Genomic DNA, 26302 nt, shown 5'->3' on the forward strand with positions numbered 1-26302 from the left:
AAAGCCAGCAAAATAATGTATGCGTGTGAGAAAATTCGTATTTGGGTGCACACAGCACAGACCTTAATGCTAGGTGTGAGAAGAATTAGATGCAACATAGAATAATTAGGAAAGGTGAAACAAGTCCGAAAACTGAACTGTACATAAGGTTCAGAAGCACAAACTACACACAGCACCTTTTCAGATTTTGATCCAAGCATATTCATACAAACCAACATTTTGCAGATGAAAATGGGGCATGGACTAAGCCACATCAATGTGTGGTCAAAAGGGCTGGAGTTATTAATGAGGAATAACACACAAGCCAGGAGCACTACAGCAGTTTGCTTTCGCCTGAGCCAACTAGGATGGGCAAGACCTGACTCCTCATCTCCCCTCACTCCTGCTGACTCTTTGGTCTTTTGTACTTTGAGCTCAGTCTGCAGCTAATGAAGTAAGCTGAGGACAAAGCAGGAAAGGAGGGGGAGAAGGAGAGAAACCGGGACATTTTAAAAGCAGCTGGAGAAGTGGGATAATGAGAATTAAATAGGACTCTTCCCTGCCAAACTGTGACAGTTAGAGGCAGCATACATACGCCTAATTATTTCACATTGCACCACATATTTTACTGAAGCCTTTTAGACAATGCTGTTTGACAATTTCACACATGGAAACTAACATGGCCAGGCCTCTGCTTTTCTTACAAGACCCTCACTCTCAACAACCTGTCCACTCCTCTCCCACGGTCAATGCTAACGTCAAAACTGACAAGAGCAAAATGACTTCACATGGTGATTTTTTTATATTTAATAAAATGGCTTTCTCTGTGCAGATGCAGCTTTAAGGTGAGGACATGAAAAGGAGAAGAGAGGGACAGCTGAGAAGTGTGGAGAGCCTGGAAAACTTACAAATGCTAGAATTCCTCAGCCAGCATAGCTCTCTGTGCTGTATGTTTCTGGAGGTGCAACTTAGAAAAGTATCCATACTGTACTATTAAGGCCATCTGAACCCACTTTAACTGCCACAGCTCCATCCTATGGAACTCTAGGATCTATAGTTTGCTGAGGAACTTAGAATTCTCTGCTAGCACAGGGATGTAAACTGGAGTCATCTAGCAGAGAAGACACTCAGCAAATTATAAAAATGCCAGGATTTCATAGAGTGAAGCCATGGCTGTTAAAATGGCCTCAAACTGCTGTAATGCTGTAGTGTGTACTTCCTATCAGGAGAAAAGAAAAGGGAGGATATGGAAAGGAGAAGGAAGACACATTGGGGGAAACTGGAAAGCTTGGAAAAGTAGTAGTAATTATTACAATTATTATTATTATTACGATTATTATTATTATTATTATTATTATTATTATTATTATTGACCATGACTGCTGAAAACAGCTCTCTTGTGTGTGTTTCTACACACACAACTTGGAAAAATATCTGAGAAAAAAGAAGGGGGGATATGGAAGGGAAAAAGGAGGTGCAGTTGGGGAGCGTGTAGAGCTTGGAAAAGTTACTATGCTGGCTGGGGGATTCTGGGAGTCACAATCTAAAACAATATTTAGCTTCTCCAAGAGTCTGAAGTTTGTACTCACTTGCTCGCCCGCACTACTTCTGTGGCTGAATGGTTGATGGTGAGTTCACCCAGGGGGATCCTCCGTTCCTCCACTTCAGAAGCAATGAAGGTCTCTTTATCCCCGCTCTCCACTTTGATGAGGCGAATTTTCAGCTCTTTCGGAGGTCCTTCGGTGAAGGAGCGCAGCTTGAGCAGATCTGCTGAGCACACGACAGTGGAGCCAGTTGTGCCAAGGGACCCCTCTTCTTTCTTGATGGCCAGTTTCCGCTCAGTCTGGGGGGCTGCTGTAGCTGCTGGTGGTGGTGGCGGTGGCAACGGTGGGGGAGGCGGCGGCGGCTTGGCCCCGTTCTCCCGTGCCTGGCTCTCAGTGCTCTGAACATCTAAGCTGCCCAGGATCTGGCGGTTCTTCTCCTTATGGGCCTTGCCTTCCCTGTGCCTCCGAGACCCATCCTTACCAGATCGGCGGTGGCGACGGTGTTCGCGATCTCGTTTCCGGGACTCATCCTTGAGTCGTGGGGTGGGAGGAGCAGCTGGAGGTGGTGGGGGGGCTGTGACAGGAGGAGGGGGGACAGGAGGAGGTGGAGGAGTTGGGGGAGGGGGAGGTGGCGGCGGCGGGGTGGCTGGTGGTGGTGGTGTCTTCTCCCTCTCAGCCCACTCCACCAGGGTCTCGCACGCACGGCTAATTTCTTCTAACACTTCCGACTCCGTCTTGATCGGCCGGGTGGGGGGTGGAGGCGGGGGAGTGGTCACCCGCTCCCCCACTGTCCCGGCTCCTCCGACCCAGGCTTGGCTTGAGGTAGAGAAATGCGGCACAGTGCTCTGGCCAGCAACAGCCGGAGGAGGGATTTTAGCACCTGGCGGGGTCAGTGGTTTTGGCCGATAGGAGTGTTTCTGCCCCTCCAGCACATTGGCCAAAGACTTCAGCAGAGAGGCAGTGCTGTGGTGAGGGAACTTGCCACTTCCTCCTCCTCCATTTCCTCCTCCTCCTCCTGGTGCCACCGCCGCCACTGCCGCCGGAGGGGGCCGCTCCTCCACATCACGTTTGCCAAAGCGATAGAGGCAGGGAGGCTCTGGTGGATCCTGCCCGGGGGGCTTGGTGTAATCGAAGGAAGAGGCAGATGAGGAGGGTGGCTTCGGTCTTGCCAAAGGTGGGGGGCTTGGCAAGAGCGGGGCCGGTGGTGGTGGTGGTGGGAAGCTCTCTTCACGTTCCTCCTCCCCACGCCGGATTGACTCATCTAGCATCTTCATGATGTTTGCCAGACCGTCAGGCAGGATCTTGGAGAACTCGGGGGGCTCCTCGAACTGGTCTTCCAGAGGGGGGCTGGCGAAGCCAAAGAGGCGTTCTGACGCAGCCTCTGGGGCTGAGGTCACCACAGGCGGCTCAGGGGTCTTTGGATAGGAGGCCCGGGGTGGTTGCGGGGGCGGCTGTGGGGGTGACTGGGGTGGGTGAGGGGGCAGCGCTGGTGGCTGAGGGGGGCTCTCTGGTGATTGGAAGGTTCCTGAGGTAATCGAGGGGCTCCTAGTCTGAGCTGGGGTACCACTGGAGCACTTCTCATCCCGGCCACTTTCTGATAGCCAGAATTCGGAGGGTGGAGAGGGGGCAGGGCTGGCTGATCTCAAGGGGCTGGTCTTCTCCACAGCCTCTTCTTGGGGGAGAGAGAAAGACCCCTTCTGATTGCTGGTGCTGGAATCCTGGAAGCTGCACCCCGAGTCACTGGTTGCCATCAGGGGCGGTTCACCTTGGTGTGGCTCTCCGCATCCAAACAAGATATCACTTAGAGGGTCGCTGCTGGCTTCCTCTTCTGCAGCCTTGCTACCAAACGCAGCTGGTCCTTTCAGCCAGGGCAATGGAGGCGGGGGTGGAGGGGGCGGTGGGGGTGGAGGCGGCAGAGGAGGCGGGGGGCATTGTGGAGTGGCTGGGGGTGGCCGTGTGACCGCTGGGGGTGGAGGCCCCCTGGTGATGGTTGGGGGTGGTGGCATGCGAGCACATGGCAAGTTGCGGGGGGCAAGGCAGGGAGCCGGCCGTGGCGGTGGGGGATGTTTGCGCCCTCCACTCTCCTGAGCGGGACAGGACTGTTCCAGTGCCGATGTTTGGTAATGATCAGAACCCTGTACGGATAGACAGAAAGGATGGCAATGAGAAGGCAGCGAACATCCCTGGACAACAATTCCCCCTGCCTACCATCTCCTTCTCCAACCTATAGGAATGGGCCAGCCACCAGAACCACATGCCCTCAAATGTACAACAATGAAACATCCCAAAATAGTTCTCAGAAGAGACTAGAAAACTAATCTGGGAAATGGATTCAAATTACAAGAAAAGAGATTTTTCCTAACCTTCTTTGCTGTAAGAGTTGCTCAGCAGTGGAATGGAATGGAATGTCGTGGAGGGTAGAAGAGTCTCCCTTCTCCAGAGGTCTTTAAACAGAAGTTGGATGGGCATCTTTCAGATTCAGAAGGTACAGAATTGTAACTACTTTATGATTCTGAGAGATGCCTGTCCAACCTCAGCTTAAACAGGAGAGCTTTAATCATGATTCTTGAATGGCAGGGGGTGAACTAGACAACTCTAAGGATTTTTGGTCCTATACTTACCAGTAGCAATTTGTTTCTATTACTCATTATAATATTTAAAGTTGGAGTTCGTCGTCTTCTTTTTTTAATTCACTTACCCCAGGATTGGTAAGAGAACGGCAGAAAACTCATTAAAAAAAATCCTCTCACACTGTGTCTAAAAAACCCTCAAAATGCACTTAAAACATTAAGTATATGAAGTAATTTGAAATCCTGACTTGCTACATTAACAGAACCCATCATTTATTATCTTATTTTTGTAATAACACTCTTGACACCAAGAAGAAGAAAGAAGAAGAGGAGGGGGAAGAACTAGTTACAGGTAATTTCATTATGTGTATCTCGTTGCTTCCAAGCTCTGGGCCTGAGGCCAGCCTTGCTGTACTCTCCAGACATCATGTACTACAAGACCTGTCATCCCCAGCCAGCAGAGCTACTGATGTCAGCTATACAGTGGTCCTTTGGTATCCACTGGGGTTTGGTTCCAGGTCCCCTCATGAATACCAAAATCTGTGGATGCTCAAGTTCCCCTAAATATAGTGGCAAATGGTGTCCTTTATATACGGTTGAAATTTATATTTTTTATATTTATATTTTTTGAATATTTTCATGTTGTGGATGATTGAATCCATGGATAAAGAATCCGTGGGTACAGAGGGCCAACTGTATTCCAAGTCGCCTCATCAAATGCCACCCCTTCCCCGCATTTTATCCTACACCTTTTCCACTCACAAGGCTGTCAAGGGGCGGTTGCCCCCGCGAGGTGGTCTTGCTGGTGGCGGGTGAGCCTCCTGGGGTCGGGCGCGGGGCGTAAGGCACGCAGGCAACAGTTGCTGGTGTGGCGGTGGAGTCTGGACGCGCCCGGGGCACCCGGCTGTCTCTAAGGTCACTTCCGTTAGGCCGGGCCAGGCAGCCATGGCTCTCCAGGGGCAGACGGTGTGCTGGCGGTGTGCGAGGGCTGGGCGCCATGGCCGAAGGGCGGTGAGGAGGGGGGTGCGAACCATAGGCGGGAGATGGGTATGGGAAGGGGTGAGCCACCGAGTTCCTCTGCTCCTAGGTAGGGATGGAGGGTGCAGAAGAAAAAAGAAAAAGAAGGCATGCCATGTAACAAAACTGTAAGCTTTCGAGTCCTCCAGAACGCTCCACTAGGCTACTTCAGAAGGCAAGACCAGGGCCATTTAAGGGGCTGGGTGGTGGTGCACAGATTGCCAAAACACTATAGAGTGTTTAATTCTCTTTAATATGCAGAAACACACATACATGCAGAGATATGTTTTTGTGTAGCTTTTAATATACAGTAGGCCTTTGGTATTCGCTGGGGTTTCGTTCCAAGACCTCTGAATCAATAACGAAATCCGTGGATACTCAAGTCCCATTAAATAGAATGGCACAGTAAGATTGAGTGCCTTGTATAAAATTGCAAAATCAATGTCTGTTTTTTTGGTTTTTTTTGGAATTTTCAAACTGTGGATGCTTGAATCCATGGATAAAAAAATCAGTGGATATCGAGGGCTGACTGTACACGGTTTTGTGTAGCTTTTAATCTATATTGCAAGCTAGGCTGAGTTCCCTTATTGGAGGTAAAAGGAGAGATAGTTAAATAATAGTAACAGAGAAAGCCTGAATTTTTAACCTCATTGATGTTCAGTTTGAGGAGCAGGACAAACAGAGCCACCAAGATGGCAGGAGGATTCTAGGAATTATTGTCCCCAAAAAGGGGAAACCATTTCCCCCAAGCTCTGCAATGAGGCACAATGAAGTAAGATGGCAAAGTGAGTTGGCTTTTTTTGGTGGTAGTGGTGAAAGGCAGGAAGGCAGCCTTACTTGTCTCTCTGGGGCAGCCACGTTCTTCCGCTCTTGTCCCCATGAGTCTCCGTGGAGGGGGTTCCAGAGTCCTGGTTTAGGCAGCTGGTAATGGGGGTGGCCAGGGATGCCAGGCCCAGGCGGATGGTGGCCCAGCCCATTCCCATTCTGCTCCAGCGTAGAAGTTTGCAGAGAGAGCAAAGCGCAGACACACACACACACACACACAAAGACAGCAAGAGACAGAGGGGTCACACTGCTAAGCATCCCACAGCATTCTCCCCAAAGCTTTCTCCTTGCACCCAGCCCCATGCTCATTCTCTCCTCTTCACATAGTCTGGAAAAAGTTACTTTTGGGGGGATGGAAGTTCCTAGGGGTTTCTTTCACGTTAGGTGATTATAGCACTTTGATTGCATTTAAACTGCCACTGCTGGAGTCTTCTGAATTTATATTCTGGTGAAGCACAAGAACATTCTGGCAGAGAATTTTGAATCTCTCACCAAACTATAGATCCCTGTATTCCACAGGATAGAGACATGGCAGTTGAAGTACTCTCATGTTATAACTGTGAAGTGTGAAAAATATCATAGAGAGTCCAGCTGTTCTGCAGCTGGCTGGGGGATTTTTCTATAGTCCAAAAACAAGAGAATGCTTCTCCAAATGCCCTGGCCAGCATTCAGCTCAAGCAAGCCAAGCAAGCATGAAAAAGTAGTATGGGCAGGGAGGATGTGCATTACAATCATTCACTGTCCCCTAGTGGTCCACCTTGCAGAGAGGTTTGGTATACCATGGTTTGTGAGCCAATCTTCCTGCAGTACCTGGTCGGGGCTGGAGCTCCTTCTTCTCTTCATAGGGGCAGGCATCTCTTCGGCATGCCCAGGATGGGGTGGGTGTTGAACTGGGGGGATTGGCTGGACCACAGGGGGCTCCATTGGAGGGCCAGGCCTCTTCAGCTGGGGGTTGCGCTTGGCAGAGAAGTTCCTCTTCTGGAGATTGTGGGGAGGAGATAATACAGTGAGAGATAAAAAGACAGGAGTTTGCAATTCCTTTTATCTACAGAAACACTGGCTATCTTGAAAGAGACAGAAAATATAAACAGTAGCCTGATTCTTGCCAGGGTGATATGTGGCACAGTCTCTGCACACATCCATCCCATCTCATCCCATCAAGTGCATGAGGTGATCATGAGGCTTTCAAGTCTCACAACTATAAATATGTTATGACTCTGAGGTTGCTACAAGACCTTTTGTTATTCTTACTATTGCTTCTGAAAGATTTAACTCAAAAGCAAACCACTGCCACCCTTTTACTGGATAGACAAGAATAGGCAGGGTTTGGGGTCAGTTATCTTATCCTGCCAAACAGTCACAGCAAGGCCTTTTCCTTCTTGCCAGTTTTGCAGACCATGAGGAATGTACAAAGTTACAGTGTCTTGCTTAACTGAGAGGGACTGAGTAAACAGACAAATTGATAGACTAAAAAGCAGAATAAAGATTGATAAAAGCAGGGGAAATGTTGAAGAGAAAGAATCTAGACATTTATCCCCATTTCTCAGATACCATTCCAACTTCATTCCAGTATAAACTTTCAGTATAAAATGGGGTGGAAACCATGCAGCCCTGCAGATGTTGTTCATTTGCAACTCCCAGCATTCTTCACCACTGGCTGCATGAGGAGTTGCAATCCAACAGAATCTGGTGAGTCACTAGATTCCCACCTCTGGTTTCAAGGCCAATACTTTAAGACTAGTTTAAATACTTCTTTGCAACATGGTTTACATATATCACTAGGAGTAAATAATGGAATTTTTAGCAGAATGTTTAGCTTTATGAGCATTCTTCCCATAAAGCTTCATGCATTTCACAACCTTTTACAAAAAATATCCTCCAATGACTTCACTTGGCAGAGATAGTCCCAATTAATCTTTTATCATCCCACTTTCTCAGCTGCTTTGGAAATTTCCTGGTTTCTCTCTCCTCCTCCCACTTTCCCCTTTGTCCTCAGCTTATTTCAATTGTTGCAAACTGAGTTCAAAGGGCAAAAGTATATTGCATTCAATTAACTCTGCAGGGGGGACCAGAGAGGAGAGAAAGGGATGGAATATTCTCCATCCTGGTTTTCATTTGTGAAATGTTAGGAGGGTATGACATAAACATTACCCAGGCCAGCTGAACACATTCCTCAGTAAATATTCTTAGGATGGATGTTGTGTCACCAGAACAGACTTTACAAGGCCACAAGACCTCTTGAAAAACAAGTCATTCCTCCTTTTAAAAAATATAGCAATATTTCTTAAACAGATAACTTGATCATATGGGCAAACTCCACATTTTCCTGGATTTGGAGGTTTGTGCCAAAATTTAACAATATCAAGTTATTTTTGCTCTTCGTACTTATATAAAAAACATGTGCACAGTGGTCCCCTGCCTTACGCAGGGATCCATTCCGGAGTCTGCCATGTAAGGCAAGTTCCGCCTATCCTCAAGTCCCATTGAGGATAATGGGGCTTGTGCACACGGCGGTGTGGTAACTTGAGTGTCGTGGGTGCACACGCCGTTCATTGAATGGCGCAGGGCTTCTAGCATAAGCTGGAAGCTGCGTAAAAGGCGATGGCGTATGATGCGGGCGCACTCTATTTGCCTGGGAGGAGTATAACCTTCAAAATTTAATACAGGGGGGTGGGGGCCTGTTAAAAGCGGTGGAAGTAACCTCAGATTAAAAAAATGAAAAACAAATTAAAACTGTTAGAATTCATCAACTTATATAACACCTGTATTAGACAACTTTACCAGATAATAGGTATGTTAAATGCATATAGTTTTGCTCAGCTATCACTGAGGAACTGGATTGTACAGCAAATTTGCACTAAGTAATTCTTGGCTAAAAAGATATTGTCATAATTTGTAAACTCCTCAATAGAGTGAAATGCAACCAAAAACAAAATTACATTTTAAAGCTTTATTTTTAAATGAGGCAGAAACCAACTTGCCTTGCACTCTATTTGCATGAAGCCCAAACTCAAGAAAGTTACCTTTCTGAAGTCAAACTCCCAGAATTCTCCATCCCTGAACAAGCACTATCCATGCTGGCTGGGGTATTTTGGGAGCTGCACTCCAAAAGAAGTAGCTTTTGCAAGCTTTAGAGGAGTCCATTAAATGTTCATACAACCAGATCCAGGATATGACATGGCCCAGGAGTCCAAGAGAAGAGGACACATCTAGCAATCAATGAAAACAAAGGTGACAAATGCAAGCATGAAGGAGATGCCACTGACTTTGTGACCCATGGCATCTTCCTGCCCCTGTCTATACTCTCTAAGCCAAGAGCAGACATCTTGTGGCCCTGCAGCTGTTCTTGAATTACACCTCCCATCAGCACAGTCAGTGACAAGATATGCTAGGAGTTGCAGTCCAGCAACATCTGGTAGGCCACAATAGTTGTTCACCCCTGCTCTAGACAAAACATGGCGAAGGCAGAGTGCTCATTTTGGGTGGTGTGGCTCCCTTGTTCTCCACTCACCTCAAGGTGCAGGAGGTTCCAGACCTGTTGCAGGGGGGGTAATGCTTTCGACCGGTGATGAGATGACCCAGAATGGAAGTTCCACAGCTGAGCCTAGGAGAAAGGGGAACGCAAGAGAGTTACCTAAGTAAGGTTGCTGTATGACAGTTGTTAACTGATGATGATCACTGGTGATCACTTTCAGAAGCTTTTATAGGCTAGTCTACTGGTTTTAAATGGTACTATTCGTTGCTGTTTTTATCTGCCTTCAAGTCATTTCCGACTTGCAGCAACCCTAAGGTGAACCTATCATAGGGTTTCCTTGGCCAGATTTGTTCTGAGAGGGTTTGCTTTTGCCTTCCTCTGAGGGTGAGAGAGAGTAATTTGCCCAAGGTCACTCAGGGAGTTTCCATGGCTGAGAGGGGATTCAAACCCTGGTCTGTAGACCAGTGGTTCCCAGTTTGGATGTTTTAGAATTCAGTTTCAGAATTTTTGACTGTTGGCCAAACTAGCTGGAGCTTCTGAAGTCCAAAACACCTGGAGGATCAAAGTTTGGGAACCTTCGGCTCTAGGCCAACACTCAAACCATACCCCATCCTTGCTCTGGTTTTTTTTTAATCTGCCATTTATCATTTTTAAGTGTATATTTTAATACTGCTAATTGTTTAATTTAATTTAAATGCTAGATTTTCTATGTCTTAAACTATATTGCAACCATTTTAATCTGTAGGCCACCTTGGCTCCCAGGCAAGGCATAAATAAACGATAATAAATAATGCAGAGTTGCAGCAGCCCCTCCCATCCCCTTCCCCACCCTCCTGCCTCTTTGGGACTTCTTCCCTTTCCCACCTGCTGAAGGCGTCCGATCCGGGCATGCATCTCTCCATAGCTCCCATAGTCGCGCTGGTACCTGGCTGCATTCTGATAGCAATGCACAGCCTCCTCACAGTCCTGCTCCGACTCATAAATCTCGCCCAGTTGTTCCCAGAGCTGTGGCTGGCCCTGATCCCGTTGCAGAGCCTGGACACAGCTATGGATGGCCTCTAGCTTCCCGTGGAGGGGCCGGGGGCCCAGGTTCCTGGCAAAGAGGGGAGGGAGAAACATGAAAATGCCCCTTCCTGAGGAAACTGTAGCAAAACACATACTGGTGTTGCATACTCACACAACAAGCTTTCTCTTCCACTACCCATGAACAACATCTCTCTCTCATATCACACACCAGAAAACAAACTCCAAAATCAAAACACACAACACACACACAAAAGGAGTGTGCACACATAAACCTTTGCCCAGACAGTGTGGTTTTATCTGTAGGCGCACAAAAGGAACCCATGAGAGAACCAAGGCCTCACTTCAGAGATGAGCCCAAACAAGAGCATGAAAAGCAAAGAATTGGTAAGCCAGGAGTGGGGAAAGTGCCTGGGGCTATTACTGGATTGCCATTTTTGAGGTCCCCAGAACTTCCATGAATGCTCCTCTCTCTCTCTCTCTCTTTTTTACTTTCAGTTGACTTCCTATTTTGTTTTTTGTTGTCTACGCTTCTCCTAAAACAGCTCAGGAGGCATTCAAAGCATGGGCAATATTACAGGGGTGGGGGTGGCACTTTTATCCAATATAGTTTTAAAACATTTTCTAGGGTACACAGCATGGTGGAGGGTTTGGCTCTCCAATGCTCCATAGAGGGTTAATGTAGCCCCTCAGCTACCTGTAGTGACCAGCTGTATTTCCTTCCCCCATCAGTCTCACAGCTAAGCAGTGTGCTGGTCAATTCTGGCCTGACGTGACTCTCCCCACCATAAGAAATTTGTTGTGATTTAAAGGTCTGAGATGATATCACAAACACACATCACCCTGCATCCCTCCTCTACACACACATTCTCTTGCAACAGTGTGCTGAGAGAAGATCCCAGAAAAAAGCTGCCCACTCCTCATAACCCAGTATCTAGGATGCACTGCTTTGCTATTACCCCCCACCCACCCACCCATTTCTGCTGCCATCTTTCTAAAGCTGGGTGCAAGTGTCCACCACAACCCTCTGGAGGACATCTTACCCTGAAGGGAAGTAGCCTTTACTATGCTGCCCCATGTTAGAGCCATGGTTGGGCGGCAGGTGCGGGGGCAGCTGAGGCTGGCCCACACTGGCAGAGCACCTGAAGGGGGCAGAAGAAAGAGAAATAAAAGAAGGGGAATCAATAAAACAAGCACAATCACTTAAAATTGAATTTAAAAGGTTCTTAAACCATCCTTCCCAAACCCAGCACTACTAGGATGTACAGTCCTCATCATCGTCAGCCAGCAAGCCCAATGCTGTGGGATGATGGGGAGTGTAGTCCAACACACGCTGTGGTGCTGGGTTCAAGAACAATAAATATGTTCAGCAAAAGCTCTCTTTACATGTGGATTTATAAGCTCTTGAGTAGTTATTCCAGGGGAAAGCACTTGGCACATGCTCATGAGCACCTCTCCATTAGTGCTTCAAAACATCCCAGGGCTCAACTCTCCATCACTGAAGAAGCAGGGCCAAAACTATCCACAGCTACAATTGAAATAAGAAGAAGAAACAACAAGAGAAAATCCAGGACAGTACCGTTTCTTCCCTTTGGACAGAATCTTTAAAAAAGACATCTATTTTGAGGAATAGGATTTCCATACCTCTGGTCATCCCTTTGAGGTTTGGGCTAAAACACAGAGTGGATTTACCATCCTACTAACATGGAAGTCTCCATTTGCTGCTGCCTCATGCCCTTTCTAAAGTTAAAGCACTCTTTTCCTGAGTTTTCTAATAGGTGTGACATCCAGCGAATCCGTCCTCCCTAGCCACCACCACCACAACACGAGTGCATCCACTTGTGTTAACACTAACCATTCACCCCGGTCTGCCCTGTAACCAAATTACAGCCAAAAGAAAGACTGGTGCTTTAGTAGAACATTGTCGTCTAACAGAACTTGGAAAAGCTGCCTTTATTGGACGACAACTCCCAGATCACCCAAACCAGTATGGAAAGTGGATGGGGAATTTTGGGTTGTAGTCCAAAACACACACGCACACATGCATGCACATACAATACTTTTCCAAGCTCTGGTTCTGCTCCAGAGGAATTGAAGAGCACCTTTGGGGAAAAGGGAATTAGAAAAAATAAATTTTTAGCATAAGCCTCCATGGAAGGCATCTGATGAAAAGGGCTGTAGTCTGTGAAAGTTTATTGCAGAAATATTGTTTTCCCAGTCAGCCTCAAAGATGCTACTGGGTTCCTTTATGTCTTGTAATGCTAAAAACAGACTAACATGGATATCTCTCTGAGGTTAGTTAAGGCACAAAGAGCCACTGTGGTGTAGCAGTTTGAATGCTGCACTAGGACACCAGAAGATCAGTGCAAATCCCCGCTCAGCCTTGGAAACCCACTGGGTGACCTGATGCAAGTCTCACTCGCTCAGCCTAAGAAGGAAGCAATGGCAATCCTTTGAAGAAAGACAGTGATACTCTCTTAGGGTTTTCTTGACCAGATTTCTTCAGAGGAGGTTTCTCACTGCTTTCTTCTTAGGCTGACAGAGAATAACTAGCCCACGGTTGCCCAGTATGTTTCCACAGCTGAGCAGAAAGCTGACTTGAAGGCGCATATCAGGGTGGGGAGTGACAAAGACATACCTGCCGCCCGGGAGCCATGGGCGAGAATGGCACGAACTCCAGGCTCCGCTGCAGCCCAGGTTGCCGAGAGAAAAGGGGTCCCGTCCAGTACGGCCCCCCAACTGCTCCACTGTGCGATGCATCCAGTCTGGAGGGGTGAGGAAGATAAGATGGGTGGAGGAAGAAAGAATGGGGTTTGAAACTTCCTCTGTCCCAACACTTTGTGCCCACCTCTTTCTGTATATCATTCCCACTCATCCCCAACCGCAACCCGTTTTTCCTCGCTTAGGGAGCGCTTTGCAAGGTTAGATTTTGACTACAATTCCCAGAATTCATGCTAGCTCAGGCAAAGTGGGACTGATACTCCCCAAAAGTAATCTTTCCAAACTTTACAATAAAGCAACTGGCTAGGAGGTGGAGAGAGTAGACTCTGGGAGGAGGAGTTGCAAAAAGCAACTTTTTTCCAAGCTCTGTACTGTACTGAATAGAAATGAATCTACATCTTTCACTTCCATCAGTTCAAAACCACTATGGACAACAATTAATACTCAACATTTTGGGTTTATCATACTAGGTGCACCCATTCTTCTCTCTAATTCTAACACCTGATCCCACCTGACCCCAGGAATTGCCCCCTTTCTTTCCCAACTAGCAACTGATCTTTAAAATCCCTGCACTCTCACCCACCCCCACTTTAGCAGTCCAGCAGCTTTCAGTTATGCTATCATAGCCCTGGGGTGATGGGAGTTATAGTCAACCATATTCTGAGGACACCAGGTTAGGGAAAGCTAAGTAGGGCCTGGAAGCATTATTTATTTGAATTTCACGTCCCCAAATCCCCAGCCAAATATGGCCACTGGTCACGGTGGCTGGAGGATCTGGCATTGTAGCCCAAAAAGGGCCTTTTCACAAGCTGTGGGGCTGACATACAGACTCTCAAATGTTGCTACCATTTACAGTTCATTATCTAGACATTTGTTTTCATATTTATACACATCAATAATTAATGAACCAATGACTGCAATGGGAGATTTTTAAAAAAATACTGCTATTATTACTAGCATCTTAAAATATATGTTTTATAAATATGGATAAGCACTTTGCACTTTGTTTTTTTTAATGCAGAAGGAACGAGGAATACCTGGAAAACAAAACAGATAAATCAACCTCCCCCCTATATGATGTATTCAAATGACAACTCCCATCATTCCCATGATTACAGAATGTAGAATTTTAGCCTAACCGTTCTGGAAGGCATCAGGTAGAGAAAAGGCTGAAGTACAGAAATATGCAAATACATGCTTCTATAACCTTCAACATTTCACAGACGAAAAGTGGAACATGTGTGGCCAAGCAACATCAGTGTGTGGCCAAGAAAGCAAAAGTTATTAACAAGGAAGAAGAGACATATTAAGAGAGGCTGTAGGAGTTTGCTTTTGCCTGACCTTACTGGGAAAAGCAAGATTACAACTCTTCTATCCTCTCTAATGAGTGCAATTGAGTGCAAACCACTTTCACGCTCTGAATTCAGTTTGCAGCTATGGAAACAAGCTGAGGGCAAAGGGGGAAAGTGGGAGACAAGAGGGGTAGCTGGGACATTTTGAAAGAAGCTGAGACAGTGGGATAACAGAGGATTAATTGGGAATGTCCCTGTCAGGGCAATTGGGAGGCAGGTGTCTCTCATTGCACCCCAGTTCTTTTGCTACACAGACTGTCCCTGTCGTTCCTACCTTCTTGTTTTCTCTTACCTCTTCTGCCGCAGTGGATGCGTCTTGGTACCCCACCCTCCACCCCCCAGGATCTGAGCGATGGGTGCCCCCACCCAGTCGCCGCTGGCTGCGTGTCCTGATTTAGCCTCTTGTCCAGTCACAGCCACATATAATGCTGGGGATGGGGAAGTGGTCAGGGAGAGAATGAAAGGGGAGAAGGAAAAAAAATAAAGACATTACTATTTCAGATTTCGAGAACAAGTCTTCTTCTTTCAGAACAAATTTGCAACTTGTGCTGAGTTGAGTCTATATTATAGAAACAGAAATCTTAATAATTTAGTGCTATTTAAAAATGTGTGTGTGTGTGTGTGTGTGTGTGTATAATATTTTTAGGTTTCAAAGAGTATTCCCAGGTTGTGACACCGAGTCAAAACACACAAGGAGAACAAGGACATATAAAATGGCTACATTTTTATTATTAAAAATTGTTACATTTTATTATTATTAAATAATTTAAGAAATTTTATTATTAGCTAGTTCAAATTAGTTAGAATTGTCATCATTGTTTACTTTTGTTTAAGTAAATATTTGAATAAAGTTTTACAATGCAAAATGGGTAATGCAAGACGGGATTGATGCAAAATTAATTTATTCCAATTCTTAATATTAAGAAATTGAATTGATAATTTCACTTTTAGAAAACAATGTAATGCCCTGAAACTGGAAGTCATGGTTGTAGTTAGCCACACATAAATGAATGTGTACAAAGAGCACATAAAATTGTATAGGATAAAAGACAAATACATACTTGATATAAAATAAGTGGGCTCACGGTTTGGTTCTAGGAAACGCCCCCCCCCCCCCCCCCCGATACCAAATTCTATGGATATTCAATTCCCATTATATACAATGGCACAGTAAAATGGTGTCCACTTGTATAAAATGGCAAAATCAAGATTTCCTTTCTGGAATGTATCAATTTTTTAAATATTTTGAAGCCCTGGATGGTTCAATCCGTGGATAAAGAATCCCTGGATACTTTGATCAATGGAAAAGCGGTATATAAATAAAATTTTATTATTATTATTATTATTAGGGCTGACTGTACAAAACAATGCCCTAAACCTTTTATTGTAGTTAACCACACTTAAATGAATGTGTACAGCAAAAATTTTATAAGAGAAAACAGAAATATATTTGATATAAAATAAAATGACATATAATGATATAAAAGAAAAAAATAACAAGTGAAGCTGTTTTCGATCAGTTACCTTATTATTATCATCTTTAAGCATGTATTTTTACCACTCAGAAGTCCCATTCATTCCTTCACACAGATTGGGGGGAAGAAAACCCTCTGAACATATTTTGCACTCTTCTTATTACAGCCGGCCCTCCATATCCGCAGATTGTTTATCCACATTCAAGCACACATGGTGTCAAAATACTTTTTAAAAAAGTATAAATTCCAAATAGCAAACCCTGATTTTTCATTGTATATAAGGGACATCATCTTGCTATGCCATTGTATTTAATAGGATTTTGTTATCCACGGGGATCCAGGAACCAAACCCCAGTGGATAACAAAGACCCACAGTATCTGCTTGAACAGATTTTTCTGGAGAAATCATTGAAGACACAATTACACCCAGAAAGGAAACAGTTAACAAGCAGTTTGTGTCCCGTTAATGAACAAAGGCCCTGCCCCCTTCAAGGGAGAGCCCTTCTTATTCTCCCCCAATGAAATTTCTTCATTTGGAGAGGGAGGTGGGGAATCTGCTCTGGCCTACTAAAGTTAACCCTTGCCTTGCCATTATCCTGGAAGCAATTTCACTGGGCTGAACCTACTGCGCTTTGATGATGCACTCAGTGATGCTCAGCGGTCCTCTCTCTCTCTCCTGGAAGATGGCCAATCACGCAACCTTCTTCAGGTGGCCACCAATCATCTTTCACATCAGTATCTTAATGAGGCCTGGAGCACAGAGATAGGAAGGGAGGGAGGAAGAAAAGGAAAAGCATGATTAGTCTTCTGATGCCAATTAGGATCTTTCTTCCAGTGGCAAGAGCACAATATGTCTGCAGCCAAGGCGCATGGAGGGGAAGATGAGAGAAGCAGAACACCACCCAGGGACAGTTTTATGAGACGACGGCACATGTGTACACATTTCTTACACTGGGATTTCTTGCGCTAGAAACCACACTGCGCAATAAGTTTGCATTTTCTGGCTTAGACTATTCATTTTTCAACCATCATGGGTAGGCAAACCTATTGCATGCTATCTGGATGAGCTGGACTATAAATCCCATCAGCTTCTGATGGCATGACCAATCACCAGAGATTATGGGAGCTGTATTCCAAAGATTCAGAGATTGTGGGAGCTGCATTCCCTCATCTGAGGAAAGATGAATTTCCCTACAACCCTACCAAAATGTCTCCAGTTGTTTGTGTAGGATCCTTTAAAAAAAATCCTTAAAGCCATGGTCCCAAACTGTGCCCTTTAAGAGATTTTGGATTTCAGCCCCCAGACGCTTCAGCCGTGTTGGCCAATAGTTTGGGATTCTGGGACCTGAAGTCCAAAATCCCTTAAAGAGCAGTTTGGGGACCACTGCCTTAAAATGATTTCCAAATTTTGGACTTCCAGATGTTTTACACTTTAACTCCCAGAAGACCAAGCCAGCTTGGCCAACAGTCAGGGATTCTGGGAGTTGAAGTCCAAAACATCTGGAAGGCCAAAGTTTGGGAACCATTCTAAGGGTGTTATAATAGAGGTATTTCGCATGCACTGATAATGTACCAGACCACAAAACCAGGTATATAATGCCATTAAACTACCTATGACTGTGTATATGCATGTAATAAAAAATTAACATCACACATCAGTCAGCCAACAAGTGTTGCTGCCTCCCAACAATTTCTACAATTGTTATTTGATAATCATTTATTTTCTGCCATTATGCTCCCTTCTGCACGCTACTGATTTCTGTATGTAATACAGTTGTTGCTTTTCTAAACTTCAGCTATTTGATACATATTGTTCATTGAGACACTGTTGATGTATATGTTGCTGGTAAATATTGAACCAAGTGAGTGATGTAAATTATTACATTTATATAAACAACCATACATAGTTTAATTGCATTACAGTGGGCCCTTGGTATCTGGTGTGGTTTGGTTCCCAGGTGGATATCAATATCTGTGGATGCTCAAATCCCATTAAATACAGTGGCATAGTAAAATGGTGTCTCTTATATAAAATGGCAAAATCAAAGTTTGCTTTAAGAATTTATATTTTGGGGGGAATATTTTCAAACTGTGGATGTCTGAATCCATGGGTAAGAATCCCATGGACATGGGAGGCCGACTGTATACACCTGTTTTTGTGGTTTGGTACTACAGTCGGCCCTTCTTATACACGGATTTTTTATACACGGATTCAAGCATCCACGGTTTGAAAATGTTAAAAAAAGTATAAATTTCAAATATCAAACCTTGATTTTCCATTTTTAAAGGGACACCATTTTGCTATGTCATTATATTTAATGGGACTTGAGTATCCACAATTTTGTTATCTGCAAGGGATCTTGAAACCAAACCCCAGCGTATAACAAGGGTCCACTGTAGTTCAGTCAGAGGCCTTCTGTGGCTTGTGTTTGGTCATGCACTGATGTTGACCAATTCTCCCCACGGTGCTAACACAAGCTGCAAAATTGTTCTAGAACCAGGATTTCCAGCTTGCCCTTGCCTCTGAAACCTCTGGGATGCATTTACTGTATATGAAAAATCAGTGTGTAGCAACTCTGCTGTCTCTTTTTCAACATGGTTGTGTGGAAATTGCAGGACATGATTAGTGAAAGGGGTCCTCTTGAAATAGTCATTATCCTGTTATGTAACTGTCCTAATGTCTATCTTAATAATGCACTGCAGTGTTTTTGAATCTGGTGCCCCCTTCCTTGGATTTGTCAGGCTGCAGATCTCATCATCCCCAGCCATGTTAGCTGGGGATAGTGCAACTTGTAGCCTAAACCATCTGGGGGTACCAGATAGATGGAGGCCACAGACCTTAATATGTGACCTTATTTTTTTTGCTGGTAAAGCCTGAAGAGATTAAATCTTTATTAGAGTATCACTGTAAGACCTGATCCTTCAATTACAGTCCACATCTTGGCAATAGTAAAAATAACTGTAGTAGCAGCAGTAGTAATGATGGTGATGATGATGATGACGATACAAAGTGGTTGTAACTCCAATGTGCTATAGTGGTTTGAGCATTGGACAACAAGTCTGGAGAACAGGGTTCAAATCCCTGCTCCAGGGTGAAAACCCACTGGGTGAACTTGGGCAAGTCACACACTCTCAGCTTCACAGTATGGCAATGGCAAACCCCCTCTGAAGAAGCTTGTGAGAAAACCCTGTGACAGGTCCACATTAGGATCGCTAGAAGTCCAAAATGACTTGGAGCCACACAACAACAAACCCCCATTCAAAGGTGCATTGAAGGGTTGTTGTGAATCACACTCATTTTCCACAGCACTAGATGTGCAACCTGAGATGTGAGGTTACCACAGTGGTCTGCATTAAACAAACAATTAAACAAACCCAGCTAACTAAAACCCCATCCTCCTCTGAACCAATATTGCCAAGTAAACCTCATGGTAGGTTTACTTTAGGGTCTTGGTCAGTCAGAGACGACTTGAAGGCACACAGCAACAAGGCTTACAATCTTTGCAACATACTTAGCCCAGCATAAACAGAACTGTGGGGTGGCATAGAGACTTGGAGTGTGTATGCTATGAATGGTGAGGAGAAAGCACTCTCCATGTGCTGAAAAATAATATTTGTTTCTCATTATTGCCGCTACTCCTCTGGAGCTGTAGCCAGGGACTGAAACCTGGTTCCAGCACCAAGAAGCTGTACTTTTAAGGTCAGTGATGGCCTTGGTTTGCTTCTCCTCTGTCCCCAGACCCACTTCATGGCTGCACTGAAGAAGAAAGAAAAAAAGCACTGTGCGTCTAACCAGCCAATGTTTGGCTGAGCGTGATGGGCAGTGAAAGAAAAAATGAATTGGAGGGAGCTTTTTCCCACGCTGCCAACCACGGCAAGAGAGGGAAGGGAACAGGGCTCTCTCGTCCCCGCCTGTGACTCACTCACCGCTGCTCATATAATCCTCTCTCCCCCATAAAGTGTGTCTGGGTCTGCGTCCCGCCACAATCCTAAGCCAGACACGCCAGCTCCTGTCGTGCCCCCCTTACCCATGAGGTCAGAGCTGCCTCGCTCTTCCTACCGTAGGTGTGAGCCAGACAGTGTGGGTGTCTTGTGCAGCCACCCACGTCACCCACTGGCCAGTGCCACTGCAGACAGGAAGGGATGGAGGGGAGAAAAGGTGGACGACTCACACCCACACGGCCTTCCCCAAACATGGCTGTACTTTGGACCCCAAGCATGTGCAGCTGTGGGATTCAAGTGCCCTCCTCCCAACCTTTAGCTCTGGGCAGGGAGAGTGGGGGTGAATATATCCAAGGACCAAGTTGCCACACCAAAACACACACACACACACACGCAGGAACACACAAGCCAAAGACCACGGCTATTTCTGGAAGAGCTGAGGTTGACAGCTAAGTTTGGCTGCAAGCAGGGTGGGGCACTAACCGCTCCAAGGGATGAAGACTAGTCGGAAGGGGAGCACCTTCTACTATTTATTGCATGAGTGGCAAACTGTGGGGGGAGTAGGGGGCAATGTCACCCCATACCTCCCCCCCTGGTGGGCTACATTTCAACCCATTTCCAGGGGATAGGCTTTTTGGATATGTGACAGCAAAACTGCTATGTTTGCTAGAGGTTCTGACCCATTATGAGCACAGGGCATGAGAATAACTTGGAAAAATCTTTTTAATTTGAAGATGTCCGGGCGGCTTTAAGGGCCACAAATTTGGAGCCCATGTGGCACATTGGTTAAATGACTGTACTGCAGCTACTTATAAACCATAAGGTTGCAAGTTCAATTCCAGCCAGAGGGCTCAAGCTCGACTCAGGCTTGCATTCTTCTGAGGTCGCTAAAATGAGTACTCAGATTGTTGGGGGCAATTAGCTTACACTGTGTAAACTACTTAAGGAGTGCTAAAGTGCACTGATAAGTGGTATAGAAATGTACTTGGTATTGCTATTGCTAACGCCATGTCAAAGGGGGATCTGCCTCATGATCCCTTGCACTTCATGTTCATGAATAAATCACAGGTGTTTGGCACAAATGGGATTGTAAGGGACACCATACTACATGTTAACAAAACCCAGGAGGTAAATAAAGACACAGAAAGGATGATTCCTAGCAGAAATATTGTTGAAGTCAAAGGCTTTCATGGCTGGCATCCATAGTTTTTTGTGAGTTTTTCGGGCTATGTGGCCATGTTCTAGAAAGCATCTGTGGCTGGCATCTTCAGAGAATTGAATTCTCTGAAGATGCCAGCCACAAATGCTGGCGAAGCGTCAGGAATAAACTCTTCTAGAACATGGCTACATAGCCCAAAAAACCCACAAAAAACTAGATATATTGTTGTTTCATACACAGACATGGGCATGAAAGGGCTAAAAATGCAAGTGAGATATGTGGTTTTAGCAACATTTGCAATCCAAGATGTGTTATATATTGAAGATATGCTAGCAACACAGAGCAATCTGGACACAGCTACACAGGGAAGACACCTTCTATTGCCAGCACAAATAGGCCTCATGCATATGTGACCTGTATTCCCAGGATCTGTGAGATGCTAACAAAGATCCTGAGATGTATCAGTCCATACATACATTCTGTACACACTTGCCACATAGAGCCATCCTGAATTTGGCAACCCCAGAGATGTTGGGAGGGTATAGCTCAACACATCTGGAGTATGCAATGTTGGAGGAAACTGACACATACCAATTTCTATAGAGCTATTCTGAACATTGAACCACTATGTCGCAAACATGTCCTCCATGCTCTCTGTTCTTTTCCACCTCACACATAATCTTCTTTGTGTCAAGCCACATTGGCTCGTGAGTTCTAAGATGTGCTATCTCCACATGGCTTCCATATTCATAGCCTTCCCATTAACATGCCATGTTCTTCCCTCCCCCAGGGAATTTTTGTAAACTGGGCTCTGCATGTGTCCCTTCTCCACACAGCACCTCCCTAGTCATTCAAATCTTGTGGCTTTGTCTCCCACCCTCTACTGTTGTTTCACAAGTAGGTGGCTATATCTTCTAGTAATGGTGCCCACATCTTACTCTTTACCAACTGACGCCCACCTCCCCTTATCAGCTTTCAGTCGCTAAAAAGTTAAAATGTGACTGCACTCCCTGTGTGCTCTTTTCTGTTTGCAGTTCCAAATTCCAGGTCTGTGGAATTTTCCTTGGTTATGTCAGGACAACTCCAGACTGCCCCGTTTGTTTGTTTTTAAAATCTGTATCTCCAGTTTTGGAGATTCACGCTCTCTCTCACACACACATGTACGACCTTGGTGGTCATACAAAGGTCGAAAGGTGCTTTTTTTAAACTGCAAAGGCTGTGGCATGAGTATGGAAAAAGAAAAACAAACAAACAAACAAACACTTCAAAGATGCACAATCCCCCAGAGCTAAACCACATATGTGCTCTGCATGTTCAAAAATATATGATCTCATGTCTAGCCACCTCCTCCTCATGATCTCCACATGCCTGTTTCCACACATGTATTGCATATGTTCACACATTCACATACAGTTTCCCCATGTGCTTCACCACAAAGGTTCCTTATGTGTTCACAAGGTCATGATATTCCTATGCCCAAACACTCAATTGTGTCTCACACATCTGTACATCTGTGGTCCCTGAATGCTCTGCTCAGCCGCACGCACTGACTGCACATTCCTTATTTCTCTCATTTTCACTCTTGCTGTCTCCAGGTGAAGATATGCCATGCTGACTCTACATATACAGGCACAATTTGCACAAGAACTACACCTTCACTCACACATGCACTCTATCACTGTCACAGTCTCCATGCCATAGGGGTTTGTACCATGACGCAAAGGCAGCTCATGGGGGCAAGTCCCAGTGCAACTAGCAGGTGAGGTTGGGCCATGTCAGAGGCACCCAGCCTCTGGCAATCATACCCGCCCTGCTGCTTAAGACTTAAAGACTGCTGAAGCACCCACTCCTCACCCCATTTGGCCAGGCTGCCAAGACCACTACTCAGGCCTCCATGCACATATGGGTTACAATGTGCTCTCAGGCCAGGCTAAAATGTCCTCTGGCTACCTGGCCAATGGTGGTGGTGGGAGGCAAACACAGCCCAGAGGAGCTGCACTTCTGCCTCCACCCACCCCTCCTTCCTCAGGAAGCCCACTTTGCATTGTGGGAAAGCTAAGAGAGATGGCGTCCAGCACTATCTACCCAAAGAGGAAGTGAAGCAGCAGCAAATGTGAGCAGAGGAAAGGAGAGGGGGCAGGAAATGCCCCCCCTTAGGCAACTGTTTCCTGTGTAGGCAGCTCTTTACAGCTTAGGAAAGGAAACTATGGCCCATCCCAGCAAAGGGGGGGGGGGTATGTAGAGACAGCTATCTTCAAATAGAAGTTTCATTTAAAAACAAAATAAAATGACCACATCACCACTGTGGCCAGGCACACACTTATGCACTCATTCCCTGCCAGACTTGCACACAAACGTGTCCATTTTCTCTCGCATCACACTGATGCTCTGTAGGCAGGTACACTCCCATAACCTCCCATCAGCCCCGGTGCCGGCACCACGGAGAATTCTGGGTGAACAAATGAGGTGACTGTCCTTCTCAATGCATGCGTGCAAGTCATCTTCTTATGGCACACCGATGATGCGCAGGGGAATCTCCATCCCTCCCACACCACCGGGAAGAGGAAAAAAGAGCATTTGAGGGTGGCTACCGGGAAAGCAGTGTGGCAGAAATGGTTGCAACCACTGGCCTTCCTTGAAACACCCCCGTTAGGCAGCTGCAAGCAAAACTGATACACCCCTGTCACGGCAGTGCCAGAATGGACTAATGCTCCACCTTAGAAATTCGTCCATGTATTGAAAATTTCTCTATGGGTTCCCCCACCCACTCCCCACTGAGTTGGGTGTTTCTGGAAAACTGCCCTTTGGGTTTCCCCCATTGTGGCCACAGTCTCTGATGTAAGAGATGCACGCTGGTTCAGCAGATTTACAAGAAAAGGGAAGCACTGAAGATGCAAACTCGTGCAATCCAGAACGGAAGCATCAATTGACAAGAACATGAACATCATGGGTAAGTGTGCACAAAGCCTGAGGTCCCTGGTGTAGGCATCAAAGAGGAGAAAAGGGCTGTGGGAACCAAGAGTGAGTGGATCCCAAAGGCAAGTGTGAGAGAAATAAAAAGAATGGCTTTGGGCAAAAAGGAGAGAGACTTGAAGAAACGTGGGTGTCGCGTAGAGCAAGAAGCGAAAAGTGAATGTGTCATATATGTATCAGGCATAACACAGCAATGAGGATGATGCTCACGGATGGTCCAAAGATTGAGACCATACAGGAATTTTATAAACGAAGTAGAATAAAAATGAGAGCCAGCAGGCTGTAGTGGTTTTAGTGTTGGATTTTGGGAGACCAAGGTTCAGCCATGGAAAACCACTGGGTGACCTGAGGAAGTCACATTTTCTCAGCCTGAGAAGAAGGAATAGCAAGCCTCTTCTGAAGAAAATCAGGCCACAAAAACCTTAAGAGATAATCACCGTATTTCTTCAGACATTTGCCACCGCTTCCTTCTCCAGTGGGTTTCCAAGGCCGAGTGGGGATTTGCACTCTGATCCCTCAGTGTCCTAGTCCAGTACACCATACTGGTTCTCTCTGCCCCTTAACTAACCACTGATTCATGAGTATAGCCATGTTAGTCTGTTTTAGCATGACAAGACTTAAAGGAATCCAGTAGCATCTTTGAGGCTGACTGGGAAAACATTTTTGCAATAAACTTTCATAGATTGCAGCCCATTTCATCAGATGCACAACTTGATGGTACACGAGAACAGTGCTTCCTCACTTGTAGTCCCTCACTCAACCATTACATACTGCCATGCTTTATACTGTGGGACTTGCATAGGACAGGGCCATCTCTTCAGGTATGCCAGGGAACAAAGGAAGCTTTGGATTCCTGTTCTGCCCCATCAGATGCCAATCACCAACTCTCCAGCTCTCTGGATGAGATGCAAGGCAGGAGAGATAACTGTGGTACTTGGAAACTGAGGGTGGAATCAGAGAAGGCACAAACTTTAGTTTGCTATAAATGAATATGAGTGTGTATGTATGTGTGTGTGCATGCGAATCCACACTGTCTCCCACTGGAAACAAAAACAAAACCACAGACCTCCAGGGCTGTATACAGAGATACAACACACACACACACTTCATGTGTACATTCAAACAAACAAAACTGCACATATGAAATGTTCCATAGTCAATGAGTCAGCCGGCATGGTGTAGTGGTTTGATTGTTGGACTACAACTCTGGAGACCAGGGTTTGAATCCCTGCTTAGCCATGGAAACCCACTGGGTGACCTTGCCAAGTCACACTCTTATAGCCTCAGAGGAAGGCAAGCTCTTTCTGAACAAATCTTGCCAAGAAAGCCCTGTGATTGCATAGGGTCACTATAAGTCAGAAATGACTTGTAGGCACACAACAGGAACCAAACCCCTCATCTGAAGAAATGGGTTGAAATCCACAAAAGCTCAGGAAAAAATAAATCACTGAGTCTTAAAAAGTGTCGCTGGATTCTTTCCCTCACCCTTTCCCTTTCTCTCACCCACACAGAGAGTCACACACAAGTGGGTGCAACATGCACACAGTTAGGGACACAGCATCCAAGTAACTCCCTCTCCCAAGATGCAGGCTCTGCTTCCATCCTATGCAACACTTCTACACAGTGGTTCATGTCTCAAAAGGTTACGCACAGAGGAAAGTGGATTCTTTCCTCTAGAAGCCGGCACTTGAATCAGTCATCCCCCAGCAGCAGGGGCGTGCGCGGGTGTGTGGCTTCTTAAAGCAATGTGTGGGAAGACTGAATAGGTCAGGAGAACTTGGAGGGAAAGCAAACCCCCTTTCCCCTTCCAGGATGTGGGTTTTAGAGTCTTGCTTGTAAGGAGACAGGCGGTGTGTTTTGTATGTGAGTGTGACTGCATGTATGTGATTCATTAGACACAATGCACGGTCCCCCACATTCTCGCCCAGGAGGGTGAGAACAGCTGTGTCAGCGCTGAGTCAGCGCCAGTACGGCCGCCACTTCTCCCTCTCTCCCCTTTTCTGTCCTGGAAACCACTGAGAACTGAGAGGGGAGGAGTGTGTGCAGAGTCACTTCAGTTCATCCCCTCAACTTCACAACACACACTTACACACAAACACAGGGGCACACAGTACCCCCCCCCCCAGACATATCCCAGGTCCTTACCTTCCAACATAAGTCACCCAGACCCTTTTCTTTCCACTCTGCCAACAAATGTAATATGACATGTACACAAGACACAGTAACACACACAAGTAAAGATAGCAA

General features: G+C 45.8%; 1 protein-coding gene across 10 annotated transcripts in view; it reads right to left on the bottom strand.

The window, feature by feature from the left end:
* KDM6B (lysine demethylase 6B) overlaps nt 1-26302 on the bottom strand; it is a 100170-nt gene that overhangs the window by 22848 nt on the left and 51020 nt on the right. For 9 of the 10 annotated variants that reach the window (XM_089479595.1, XM_089479592.1, XM_089479594.1 and 6 more), the window contains 10 exons: nt 16608-16731; nt 14799-14934; nt 13072-13198; nt 11477-11575; nt 10275-10503; nt 9447-9539; nt 6746-6913; nt 5948-6094; nt 4856-5176; nt 1569-3658 (listed from right to left, as the gene is read on the bottom strand). In XM_089479595.1, coding sequence (XP_089335721.1) covers nt 1569-3658; nt 4856-5176; nt 5948-6094; nt 6746-6913; nt 9447-9539; nt 10275-10503; nt 11477-11575; nt 13072-13193 — 3269 coding nt within the window. In that variant the 5' untranslated portion in view covers nt 13194-13198; nt 14799-14934; nt 16608-16731. The remainder of the gene's footprint in view (nt 1-1568; nt 3659-4855; nt 5177-5947; nt 6095-6745; nt 6914-9446; nt 9540-10274; nt 10504-11476; nt 11576-13071; nt 13199-14798; nt 14935-16607; nt 16732-26302) is intronic. The other variant, XM_089479601.1, reaches the window with a different exon arrangement.

Source organism: Sceloporus occidentalis, unplaced genomic scaffold, assembly GCF_023333645.1.
Source record: "Sceloporus occidentalis isolate IW3139 unplaced genomic scaffold, rSceOcc1.0.p SCAF_14, whole genome shotgun sequence".
In the NCBI taxonomy this organism is placed as follows: Eukaryota; Metazoa; Chordata; class Lepidosauria; order Squamata; family Phrynosomatidae; genus Sceloporus; species Sceloporus occidentalis.